The sequence below is a fragment of the Lolium perenne genome, chromosome 4, assembly GCF_019359855.2.
Source record: "Lolium perenne isolate Kyuss_39 chromosome 4, Kyuss_2.0, whole genome shotgun sequence".
NCBI classification, from domain to species: Eukaryota; Viridiplantae; Streptophyta; class Magnoliopsida; order Poales; family Poaceae; genus Lolium; species Lolium perenne.
In genome coordinates, this window is record NC_067247.2 from 395,024,049 (window position 1) to 395,037,137 (window position 13,089).

The 13,089-nt window shown below is 47.4% G+C and overlaps 1 protein-coding gene across 1 annotated transcript; it reads left to right on the forward strand.

Moving 5' to 3' along the window:
• The first annotated feature begins 2,162 nt into the window (after window positions 1-2,162).
• On the forward strand, window positions 2,163-3,583 carry LOC127297660 (heavy metal-associated isoprenylated plant protein 39). Its single transcript, XM_051327974.1, has 3 exons — window positions 2,163-2,318; window positions 2,482-2,560; window positions 3,070-3,583. Exons 1-3 carry the CDS (start codon window positions 2,310-2,312, stop codon window positions 3,309-3,311), a joined length of 330 nt encoding a protein of 109 aa, XP_051183934.1. The 5' UTR covers window positions 2,163-2,309; the 3' UTR covers window positions 3,312-3,583.
• The last annotated feature ends 9,506 nt before the right edge of the window (window positions 3,584-13,089 follow it).

Genomic DNA, 13,089 nt, shown 5'->3' on the forward strand with positions numbered 1-13,089 from the left:
ATTTGCTCAAATACATCATATTTTAGTGGTTGAAATAGCTAAAATGGGTGGGGGAATGAGCTAACTAGTGCTTGGGTTGATTTGCCATCACATATGAGTGTGTGTGGGTGGTGGTAGGTGGCTGGTCGTCCTAAATGGACATGCCCAGGTTACCGCCGGCGCCTACAAACAAAATTGCCAGCGGTAGGTCCCGTTACCGCCGGCATCTGCGGGACGAAAACGCCGGCGGTAAGTTAAGGCCGGGTGGCCCACCCTGGCTCGGCGATACCCCCGGCATCTACTGCGCACGTTCGCCGGCGGTACTGCCCAGTATTCCTGGCGCTTTGGGCCCAATTCGCCGGCGGTAAGGCTAGGCCCAAATGGGACCCCGCGGCCCATTTGACCCCCGGCGCCTCCGTTTCCATTTCGCCGGCGGTAATAGAGCCACCCCCGGCGGCGTCCTACCTATTTCGCTGGCGGTACTGTTAGGCCCCCCTGGAAGGTATTACCGCCGGCATCTTCAGCTCGTATTTGCCGGCGGTAAGGAGTGCGGCTATAAGCCTTTTCCTAGTAGTGATGGGTTGTAATGAATGATGAATGTGATACTTAACTATTATGCCTCGCAACAACAATATTCCTGGGATTGCGATGTATGACATAATAGGCATTCGGACTTAAAAATCCGGGTGTTGACATGCATCCACTTTCGCGCAGAAGTAGTCGTCGTAGAGCTTGACGCCATCCATTATCCGGCGGAACAACGGTCTGGACATCCGAAAACGACGGCGGAACATGGCTGGCGTGAACAATGCCTTGGGTTGGAAGTAGTCGGTGAAGAGCTGGTCGTGGCCACGTTCTCTTTTGCGGTCCAAGGCGGCCGCGCGCCCCGGCAAGGACCCCCGGTACACGGGGATCTGCGAGACAATGTGGTTGTGGATGATCAGCGCAGCATCCGTGAAAAATTCGTCGTCGGACTCCTCGTCTGACGACGTGTCATTGAAGTTCTTGAAGAAGTAGTCATCGTCGCTGTCCACCATGATCTACAGATGGAAAGGGACAATTTTTAGTTCGCCCATTTCATCGAACACCTCGCAGGCGAAGGCCATCCAATGCGTCCGTAGGGACCTGCAGGCTATGGCCGTCCCGGCCGACTTGCGGTCTGGAAACACGGCGAACGAGAGCTCACCTCCGGCGGCAACGGCACAGTTGCTAACGGCAGGAGGTCTCGCGACGGTGAGGGGACAACACCGAGGGCGTCCTCCGACTCTGCTACGACGCCGCGAAAGTGGCGGGATCGCGACCTATGCTTCCGCCTCGCTTGCCGGCGTGTCGACGACGGTGGCCGGCGTCGACGCCGCTCCCAAATCGCCGGTCCTTGGGTGGCGGCGGAGCGGCGGGAGATGTGTGCGAGGGGGTTGTGTTTTGGGAGACAGACATGCGGAACAGGGGCGGACAAGGGGAGGACGCGAGCGGCCAGCAATCGCCGTCCGCGGCCACGCAAACTCGTTCCTGATTTGGACCGGGTTTGGATCGTCCCGGACGCCGTGGCCATCCATTTTTGGGATGGATCCGCGCGCTGGGCCGCGTTTTTGTCCGGTTGGACCCATCCGGACGCGCGGACGCGGGACCCTAACGGCCGTTCGGTCCGTCCGTCAATCTAGCGCCACGTGAAGCCTGCCAGTAGGCCCGACATGACAGTGGTTAAGCCTAGCCAGACGTGAAATTAGTATCATTTCACCTGAACTTTGTAGTTAAGTGACACCGCAGTCTCAGTTGCAGTGGTTCATTTTCTCGTGGAGAACCAACCAACGCTAGTTACGACGCAGGCTCAGTCAGTTTGGCACTAGATGAATGTCCGATGCGACCAGCGTGCCGTCGATGTTGACTCGGCCGGGCAACACAACGAGCAAACTGACGCTAGCGAAATTCCCTGAGCCAGACGTGTTTGTCTAGTACGAATTGTCCAATGCCAAGCCAGAATTTATTAAGCTTACGTACGTACATACATTCGCGAAGAAAAGCAAAACAAAAAATTTACCCGTGCACTCCAACTTGAACGAATCCTGAACGATGTACGGCCCCCGTGTGGAAACACCCAGGCGGTTTGAGTTTTGGAATGCTGCCATGATGCTAACCCTTCAGAGGTTCAGACGAAGAAGTGGACATCACACCGTCTGCGCCTCAGCCTTTATAAGAACCCCATGGACATCGTTCTTAGCCGCCCTTTCACAAGTTCCCGTCGTTTCGTCCGTGTTCCTGTCCAGGGAAAGAACTTCCGTCTCTCTGACTCCTTCCTCCGCTGCTACCTATTTGTCTATTGAAGGCTTCAGATGGCACAGGTACGCACGCACGCGAATTTGACAGTGTTTTCCATCGGTCTTTTACATGTTGGTCGTGGAAATCGTCTCCGTCGGGGTGAAATCTAAGCGGCTGAAGAACATAGTCTGAAGAACGTACTCTTGGGGAATTGTTTGGTCACTGGTTGCTTGCGTTGGATTGCAGAAGGTGGTGCTCCGGATTCCCACCATGACCGACGACAAGATCAAGCAGAAAGCCATGGAGGCCGTCGCCGACATCTACGGTAAGCAGCGCCAAGCGCCTTCCCACCCCATGAATCCTTCCGTTGCTTGTTATCTTCACTCTTCGAGATTGGCGAAACTTCAGAGTATATTAGTTTCACTAGCAAGCAGAGAATCTGTAAGCGATATCAGAAACCAAACACAGCGTCATACTTCTCATATCTCATACTTTTCGGAACATGGCTTCTGGCGGCGATCAATCATCAGCTGAACTTTTCGCGAGGGACGCACGAATAATTATCGCTAGGTGGGATTCAGTGGCGACACCTGACCAAACTTGGCCGTGTGGCCATAGGCTGCAATCGTGGAGCAGCCGCAGCTATGAAAATGGCTTACTCCTTACATCGATGGACAAAGTTAGTACATACTACAGAGAACTATAGATGGGTCGCTGATTCGCCATGATTCGTGATCGATGTCGGCAGTTTCTCACACAAAATAGCAATTTCTTCAGCAAACAATTTGCCTACTTCTAATGATAGTTTTTTCTTATTTCCACTCGTGGGTGCAGGTATCGACTCGATAGCCGCGGACCTGAAGGACAACAAGATGACCATCATCGGCGACATGGACACGGTGGCCATAGCCAAGAAGCTGAAGAAGCTCGGCAAGATCGACATCGTCTCGGTCGGCCCCGCCAAGGAGGAGAAGAAGCCAGCGCCGGCGGAGAAGAAGGGCGATGAGAAGAAGGATGCTAAGAAGGACGAGAAGAAGCCGGCGGAGAAGAAAGATGACAAGAAGGACAAGAAGTGAAAGCAACAGCTAGTATAACTATAGGCTAAGGAAAAACCCAACATCGTCACGCAAACGGCAGCAAAAGATGTCTTTGACATCTTGCGGCTCTAATTTTCTCAGTCAAGATCAGTAGGCCGGCCCTGATGGACTGCTAGGCAGTCTACACTTTGAAATGAGATCACTTTGCGGACTGTACATAATAGTGCCCACAGAAACATATCACATCAGTGTACGCATACATACACGCCTCCAGCTTTGTCTGATTGATGACATGGTACCTACTCAGCCAATAGAGATTCCTGGCCTGCCTGGCATATATTTTTTCAGACAATGAAGAGTTGAAGACCACATCATACTGAAACTCAATAGTTAATTATGTACAGTTCAGAAAATGCCTCTTCGAATTATGATGGTCTTATAGTAGTTTTTTAGCAGTAGCTGCAAACCTGAGCTGGCATGTGAAATGGACTTGTTATCTGCCTTTTGATGCATGCAGAGGATAGTCTATGCAATGGCGTTTGGCGTGACAAAAGGAAAGCAGTGCGGCCTTTGTCCGGGAACGTATCCGGTGAAAACGCAACAGATTCTGCAAATCTGAAAATCGTAACCAGAACCGTCAGATCATGTACCAACGTGTGGATCTGCACAGTTCACTATTCCGGTCTCAACTTCACACGTTTCGCATAAATCCCCAAGGATAACTTCACCCTCTCATTCTGCATCCCTCTCTCTCCCAACAGAACATCTCCATCTCTCTCTTTAATTTTCCCCGTTCCTCTCCTAGCGAAATCTGCTTCAAATTTCAGGTGAGGCGGCATGGACGGAGGAGCCTGCAGCACATGACATAAATCTTGTGTCTTCTAAACTCCGCACCTCCCGATCTGGATACATGGTGTTCCTTGACGCCGGATTTGGTAGCGACATCATGCTCCCGGATCCGCGTTGCAAGATCTGTGTTGACCTGTTCTTGGAAGACTTTATCTGTTTGTTTGATATTTTTCCTTGATCCGGTGAAAATGGCAGAGTTCTTCTTGATCTCGTTTGAGTAAATTTTTTGCTGCTAATCCTTCCATAAATTGCCCGTTCGTGTTCTTATCTGAATGTGAAAAGGCCAGATTTCTGTAGAAACATTCAAGTTTTCTTATTGGTTGATGCTCTCAATAGATTGTATGTACAATATGTCCACTGATGCAAATCTAAGTTTCATAAAATACGAAGATTCAGCGTTCGTGGCCTGCTTCGAGGTCTGTACTCTGTACCTCAATCTGGAAAAGTGAACCCCAACGAATGTATCCATATGAATGCAAAAGAACTGTACGTACAGGGGGTTTTATGACAAAAATGCTTCAAGTGGTTGAGGTGGGAAGGAAGACTTCAATCTGGCCACTAGCACATGATCCGACGGCTAGAAACAGAAATTTGCAGATTTGCAGATTTATGCCATTTGCACCTGATACACCCCCGCCTTTGTCCTAACTTCAAGTTGCCACAGGTTGAAGCAAATTCCACTTTGCTTTCATTCGATTGATTTGATTTGTCACCATTACCCAAAAAATACGTATTTCACTTTGCACATCTAATCCTGCCGGGGAAGCCAAGGGCTTCTCCTTAGAGCATCTCAGCAGAGTCCGTATAAAGTGGAACAAAAAAAAAGGAGTTTGGTCTCCTGAATTTTCCGTTTCAACGTTTCTAGTTGCCGCGCATAATAGAAACTGAAAACGCGAACTGAAACGGAAAACACAGCGGAGGAGGGTTTTTGGCTCGCCGGAGGCGCCTAGGCGAGGACGAGCGCGGCCACCTTCAACGCGGCCACTTCCGACGAGCTCCCGCAGGTGAGAGGTGGCCCTTCTTCCTCGTCGTCGTCGTTGCCCTTGCCGCGCGGCGGAAGAGCCGGTAGCGGTAGGCTGCACGCGTCGGCCGCCGGCGCCTCGACTTCCCCCTCGCCCGTCTCCGAGCGTGCATGCCAGTGTGCGAACCTACACAATCACTTGCGGGCCTCGCGCTTCCAAGCTCCATCGAAGCGCGACCGCCTCGCGCGGCCCGCCTCCGACCGCACACGCGGCGGACGGTGGCGACTTTCTGCCGCCGATTCGGCCCCCTCCCCTACCGACGCATCTTAAGCGGCCCATTGCGGTGGGAGGGGTGGTTGTGGCGGAGCGGAGAAGCTGACGACGGTGAACTAATTCGTCGCTGGAGGTGGAGCAGCGACGCGGCGGAGCGGCGGCAGGGGCGGCAGGGGAGTAGGGTTTTGGAACCCAACTCGGCCCCGCGCCCTGTATAAATACAGGGTGGCCGCGCATTTTCTCGGGGGCCCGAACTCGTTATACGGGCCAGACCGCGAGTTCGGGCTCCGTTCTGGCCTAGTTAACCCGTATTCTCGCCAGAATTTTTCGGTTTCGGCCCGTTTTTCGGGCTCTGCTAGAGATGCTCTTATATCCTCACTGCTTTAGCGATAGGTGGGGATGGGGAGACCGGATATGTATTACGGCGTTGTAATCTGGTCTCTTAGGGTTAGGTTTTGCTTCAATCACGCTGGCGGGGTTGTGCAAACAAGAATAAGAAGAATAAGGTTTCTTTGACTGCTCCATCTCTTGATGGCGCTGAGGGGTTGGAATAAAATCAAAGCTAAAACTTGGCTCTACCCAGTTTGAACTCGGAACTAATGAGTTGAAGCACGTTAATATTTTAACTTTTTAAGAAAACGAGTTTAATGAGTGAGAGTACTCGGTAAGCTTATTAATATTTTACGCTCTTATACTAGTTCATACAATAGTCAACAACAAAGAAAAATAAAAAACTAGTAGACAAAACAGATATGAACACTCAGGTTAAATTTGTGCAAATCTATATAAAAGCCATAGATGATGAACCACCCTTCTTGTAATCTTACTCTACCATGAATTGATTGCATTGTTCAGTTCCTTAATGAGCTTACCCGAGACAAACTCAAGTATTTACCGAGTTGAGTTAAACTGGAATTTTAAGCTCGTTATGTTAATGAGTTAAGACGAGCAAGCTCGTTACCTAGCGACTATTTGCAAGTTAAGTGGAGTTGGCTCGATATCCACCGCCTAGGGAGCGGTCTCTTAACGCGCTCATCTTGTCGAGTGACAGGTCTGATTCTGCTTTCGTGTTTTGCATAAGATGTTTTGCGTCTCCATGAGATGGTTTCCTGGTTTGGCTAGCTTCGGCTTCATCAAGGAGCTAGAGAAATCAGATCTCCCTGGTTGGACCTAGGGTGCTTCTCAAACCCTCTTTGTGGATTCCTTCTTTGGGACCATGTTTTGTTTCTCACATTAGTGACAATGAAAACTTCTTGCTCCTACCGGGGACTCCTCGGTGGCCACGCCAACAGTGGTTACTGGCTCTGATGTAGTTTTAAGGTCTAGGGCAAGAACCAAACTTCGTTCACTGCTTGCCACCGTGAGTGCAGGAAGAGGACAATGGAAATTTATCCCAAAGAGGTATGCATAATTTGCTTTTTTATTAGGGTGTCACTAGTTCTAACTGAGGACTCCCCACAACATGATGTCATCAGTCTCATGAGTTGCAACATATGAGTAGCAAGAATCACGAGGGAAATCTAACAGTTGAAGTATTTTTTAGTTGCATCCTCACTTGCAACTAAAAAAACTCAGTTACAATCTAACTTATATGCAGTAATCACGATATGTAATACTTCTATGAGAACAAATTTCACTCTCCCTAGCTGAGACTAGCAAAACCGTTTTCTTTAAAACATACTTTGTAAGTTTGGTTGACTTTCATATATTTATTAATATTGGCCTCTTGGATTTATTTTCTATCGTAATTGCTCCTAGGGTGAAGATCGACATTTCAAAAGAAAAGTTTTTTCTTCCCTTCCTCGCCTCGGCGGGCGGGGATGGGGGTGGATCTCGTACTGCTCCTCCTCAAGGTCTGGGACCACGACACCAAGGGCGGCGGCCCTGGATGGTGGTGACGGTGTCGACCTGGTGGCAGGTGGCGGGCGTCCGGTGCCGCTGACCGTGGCACCGTGGTGGTGGTCTTCTCTCTCGCCGGAGGAGATCGGCTAGTTGTGTGGCTAGCCGTGGCGGATCTCGCGATCCGTCGACTAGCTCCCGATGGTGAGGCGCAACTGCCGATGAAAGCCGACTCGGACTTCGGTCACGGCGGATGATGGCGGCGCTGTTCATCGTTACCTTGTTGAAGCATTGTCTCTGCAGTCTGCGTTCTTCGCCTGGGCTGCTCTAGGGGAAACCATAGACCCGGGTCTCCCGGATCGGACGATGGCGGCGCGCAATGCCGTTCTCCCTGTTGGGGGCATCGTTTTTGGAGCAGACAACGGATGGCGGTGGTGCTGAGGTGGAGCGGTGTGCTTTTGCTGTGTCGGTGTCGTCGAGTAGCCGCGGCATGGTGCAGTGGTGTTTCGGGACGGATGCAGTGTGATGGACGCGCGCAGGATGGTGGAGTCACCTGGCGCCGTGGCGGCATCGATGACGGGCCTGGCATAGTCAATGCGATGATCTCTCTTGAAGATGGAGTGGAGGAAGACGGCGGTAGCAACTTCTATGACGTGTGCGTTGGCATACGCTGAGAGTCTTCTTGACTGGATGTGCTTCTCATCTGCTATTAGACGGTCTAGAAAGGCATTTGGTTTTTTGGATGAAGTGAGTTGGTGAATTGTCACCCCCTTCATCACTCTTAGGTTTAACGATTTGGCTTCGAGTTTAATCTTTTGTACTGCTCTTGTAAGGTGTTGTGAATAATCTAATAAAAAAAATCGTATGCATCCCTTGGATGCAAAAGCTGAGGTGATATTTCCCCATTTCAAAAAAAAGTTTTAGTGCTGAAACAAAATTTAGTGGCACCGAGAGATGTTGACGGACTATTTTTTCTGCCCCAAGTTTTGGGAAAGTGACTGCGTGTAGGCTTTATACTTGGACCAAAACCATTTCAAGGCTCCAAAGATGGCGTTAAATCGCATGGTTTTGGCCCCGTATACACATGCCCAAATTTCTGCTGAGAATGGCAACTAGAACAGGGTATACGAAAGAGTGAACTTTGGGGTGCACGTACTCACCGCTCATTAGCGGGAGGGACCATGCATCGCTCGTGCGTGCGTCCCTCTTGGGCCGGCCCAGGTAAAGAATAATCTGTGTTTTTTTCCTTTTCTACCATTTTTAGAAAATATCTAGATTTGAAACTTTCAGATTTAAATAATATACAGATTTGAAAAATATTCAAAATAAAAAATTGTTAAAATTTAAATTTTGAAATTGCACAGATTTTAATTTTTCTCATATTCGAAATTTGCTCAAATTCAAATTTTCCTTAACTTTAAAATTTGCTTAACTTTGATATTTGCTCGAATTTAACATTTTCTTAACTTTGAAATTTGCTCGAATTAACTTTACTTAACTTTAAAATCTGCTCGAGTTTTAAATTTGCTCAAATTTGAAATTTTCTCAAATTTAATATTCGTTCAAAAATCGGAAGAAACAAACAGAAAAACAAAAGCAAAACAGGAGAAACCGCCTGGGCCGAAGAAACAACGAAGACCCGAAGAAAAACCAACCGAGCCAATGAGCACCTTAAGAAAACAGAAAAAAAAATGAAAAACCAAACCAGAAAGTTAACTAAAACCCAAAATGAAAAGTTATTTATGCCACGGGAGCTCGCGGGCGTGTGTGTTAGAGCATCTCCACCGGGCGCGTCCCATAGCGGCCCGATAGCGTTTTTGGGTCCGCTAGCGAAAATGGGCTCACACCGGCGCGCCCCAAACGGCGCCTGCCAATTTTCGAGCCCAATAGAATCGCTGGCAACCTCGTGTCGGCCCTTTCGCCAAGGGCGCGAATCGGGCGCGCCGACGCCTCGCGGCACGTCTGAAAACAAGCGTGGGCTCCGCCTGGCAGCCAGACGCACCGATTTCTCACCTCCTACTCACGCCCGAGTCGACTCCCACCCCTCTAAATTGCCACCGTCGACGTCGCCGCCGCGCCCCCTGCTTGCAATAGACACCATCGCCTGTCTAGGAACCGCCGTCCATCGACACGGCCACCACCCCCTCGGCCCGCGGCCGCTGTTTCACCCGGAATAGAGCTCGCCGCCACCGCGGCACAACCGCCCCGCCCGCAAGATGTTCTTCTGATTGCCGCGATGGACATCGACGATGAGATGATGGTGCAGCTGTTCACGGAGGAGCAGAAAGCTCAGGCTGTTCGGCGGCAACAACAGTAGTTGATTCTGACGAACATGCTACCCGTTCGCCATAATTTTATTCGTCGTGCCTCGGCGCGGCGGCTCAAAACCAGGCAAGAGGAGGAACATCAACCGGCATTATCAAGCCGGCGCAATGCTGCTTGATGCCGACTACTTCAACGACGACGCGACTCATTCGCCTAAGGAATTTCGGCGCCGGTTTAGGATGAACAAGGAGCTGTTCTTGAAGATTGTCTACGGCGTGAGGGAGTACGACAAGTACTTCATAGCCAAGCAAAATTGCACAGGTTTGTGGGGCTTCACCTCAATTCAGAAGTGCACTGCTGCAATGCGCTGTCTTGCATACGGAGCTCCTCCAGATACAGCCAATGACTACCTACGGATGGCAGAGTCGATATGTACAGAGACTCTCTACAGGTATTGCCGAGCCGTCATTGCGGTGTTTTCTGGGATGCTCGGAAGCATTGACTATATGCATTGGGGCTGGAAGAACTGCCATTTTGCTTGGCAGGGGATCAACAAGGGGCATACTGGTGAGTGTAGTGTTATTCTTGAGGCGGTGGCAGACCATGAGTTTTGGATTTGGCATTGCATTTTTTGGCATGGCATGAACAAACAATGATATCAACGTGCTGCTGCGCTCTTCGGTGTTTGCCAGGTTACTGAGGGACAAGCTCCTGCTGTGAACTTTGAGGTAAACGGCCACGCATACAACAAGGGGTACTATCTAGCTGATGGTATCTACCCGAAGTATGCTACATTTATGAAGACAATTGCCTCTCCATCAAACGAGATGGAAGCTTATTTTGCAACATGCCATGAAGCAGCATGCAAGGATGTTGAGCGTGCTTTTAGAGTGCTTCAGCAGCGTTTCTCCATTGTCAGGTACCATGCTCTCACTTGGTCTAAGACTCATATGTGGGAGGGGATGAACGCTTGTGTGATCATACACAACATGATCATTGAGAGCGAACGCGAGGCACCTGTGCAGGATGATCAACCATTTGATATCAAGGGCCACTCGCTGAGGTAGAGCATGTACCCCAAGAATTTGCCGCTTTTCTTCATATGCATAATGAAATTTGAGATGCAGATATCCATGCACAACTGAAGACGGATCTAGCTGCGCATTTGTAGGCGAGGAGAGAAGCCGCCAACAATGCATGATTTTATTTCTATTTGTTTGCTTGTATGAATAATTTAAGTAATATTTGTTTGTTGGGTTGTATGAATAATGTAAGTACTATTTGTTTGATTGATTGTATGAATAATTTAAGTACTGTTTGTTTAATTGATTGTATGAATAATTTAATTCTATTTGTGTAATTGTATGAATAAAATGTGATTAATATGTTATTTCAAAATATTGTAAAATTTTTTTTAGGCCGCCGGTTGGGAGCAGCCGGTGTAGGAACAGCGTCCTCCAATGGAGGATACACTGCCAGCCCCCTCTATACATCAATGCCCGTGCCCTGCCGGCAACTATTTGAAGGCCGTCGGCGGAGATGCTCTTAATACACCCCGCAGTAGCGGAGTGATGAATAGGTTTTTCCGTGAACTTCGTACATGAAACAGTAAACCTGAAGGAGCACGAACACACGGCCAAGCCCATACAAGAGATGAAATTACTAGTTAACTCGCGAACCAAGGCTCTTAGCGGGGGCTGCACCCCAGCGACCAGGTCGGTGGGTTGGGCCGCAGCCCATTAAGAGTAGGTACGTTTTTTCTTTTTTTTGCTGTTTCTTTTCTGTTAATATTTTTCTTTTCCAATATCTAACTTTTAAAAATATATTTTCGGAGAACAAAATTTCAAAATTTGTTCAGAATCGAAATTTTCGAAATTTTTAAAATGTTCAGATTTTGATTTTTTTTTTGAAATTTGAACATTTTCAGATATGGACATAATTTAAATTTGAACATTTTTAAAATTTGTAAAAAAATCAAAAAATTAACATTTTTAGTTATGAACATTTTTCGAATTTGAACATTTTTCCAAATTAGAACGCTTTATATATTTGAACGCATTTCAAATTTGAACGCTTTTATAATCTGAACATTTTTGTATTTGAACATTTTTCAAATTCGAACGGATTTTAAATTTGAACGCTTTTATAATTTGAACATTTTTTGTATTTGAATGGTTTTCAAATTTGAATGTTTTTAAAATTTGAACATTTTTTGAATTTTGTTTCTGAATTTAAACTATTTTCAAATTTGAACGAAAAAAAAGAAAACAAAAAAAGAAAAGGAAACAAAAAAGAAACAGAAAATAAAAAAGAAAAAGGAAAGAAAAAAGAAAAAGAAAACAAAAAAAATAGACGAACTGGGCCGACCAGGCCGGCCCATACTCCGCGCGGGGGGGTATGCGGTGCGCGGTAGCGACCAACCTGGTCGGTGTATAGGATTTACCCTCTTAGCATCGGGAGCTCCTATAGATCGCTTTAAGCGATAACTGGGAACTATCCCGCTTAGGGAATCTGCCGTGAAGTTAGATGGGCTCGGTCCATGTTAGGTGCCTGAATCCAGTCACATACTCTCGTAGTAGTAGTACGGGGACGTATCAGGTGAAAACCAGCAGATTCTGAAAATCTGAAAACGTTGGTATGCACCGCTGGATTATGTACCAACGTTCAGATCACCCACCTCAACTCGTTTTGCAAAAACGCCCCTAGAAGTACAACAGAAAGTCATCCCTAATCCCCTCCACTCATTCTCTCTCCATGCTCGTGTTCTTCCATTCTGGAGCCAGATCCATCCCATCGAGTTCAGCTTCTCCCATGGCCGCCTCCACCAGCAATCTTTACTGACTCCTCCCAAACAAAGTTCAACGCTGTTATTTGATTCTGCATGGAATGGGTGCACAGATCCGTTGACAAAGCTACCAGATCTTGCCCAATATTCTGGGAACCAACTGTCTTGTCTCTTGGATTCCCTTTTTCTTGGTTTTGACTTTGTTCGGATTTGTTCGTTTATGCTGCCCCATTCACGGTTGATTTCTTGATTTGTGGAACTCTAGTTCCGAGTCTAAATCTTCACGAGATGGTGTTGATCCGACCTTGGTTTATTTGTTGTCCATTTCATATGTGAAAAGCTTCAAATACATGTTGATGATAATTTAAGTTCTTTGGAATTGTTCTTATTCAAGTCAGTATGTAGAGAAATTCTCAAGATATTCATTAGTTCGAGTCTGGATCGGGAATATGTTTGCCCGTATGAGCAACCATGAACGTGTACGAATTACTAATATGCTAGGTCATAAGGGGTTTCTAGAAAACATGCAGCAAGTGGTTGGTGGGAGGATGAAGACTCAAATCTAGCCCTTGGAACATGATCGAATGGCTAGGAGCTGAAATTTTCAGATTTTCAGGATCTATCACATTTTCACCTGATATGTTCCCGTAGTAGTACGTACTTACTTTTTTAGTTCGTTCGGCAATGTTACATGAAGAAAGGTTTCATGTAAAAAACATTTAAAAAAAGTTCGAATCTAAAAATTGTTCAAACTAAAAAAAATGTTAAGATTAAAATGTTCAAAATAAAAAAGTTCAATTTCGAAAAAAGTTCAGATTTCATAATTGTTCAAATTTTAAAAAGT

Bases quoted from the DNA above. Each gene is read 5' to 3' on its own strand.
- LOC127297660 (XM_051327974.1), top strand. The intron at 2,561-3,069 runs GTAAGCAGCGCC...TCGTGGGTGCAG, and splicing joins GGCCGTCGCCGACATCTACG to GTATCGACTCGATAGCCGCG.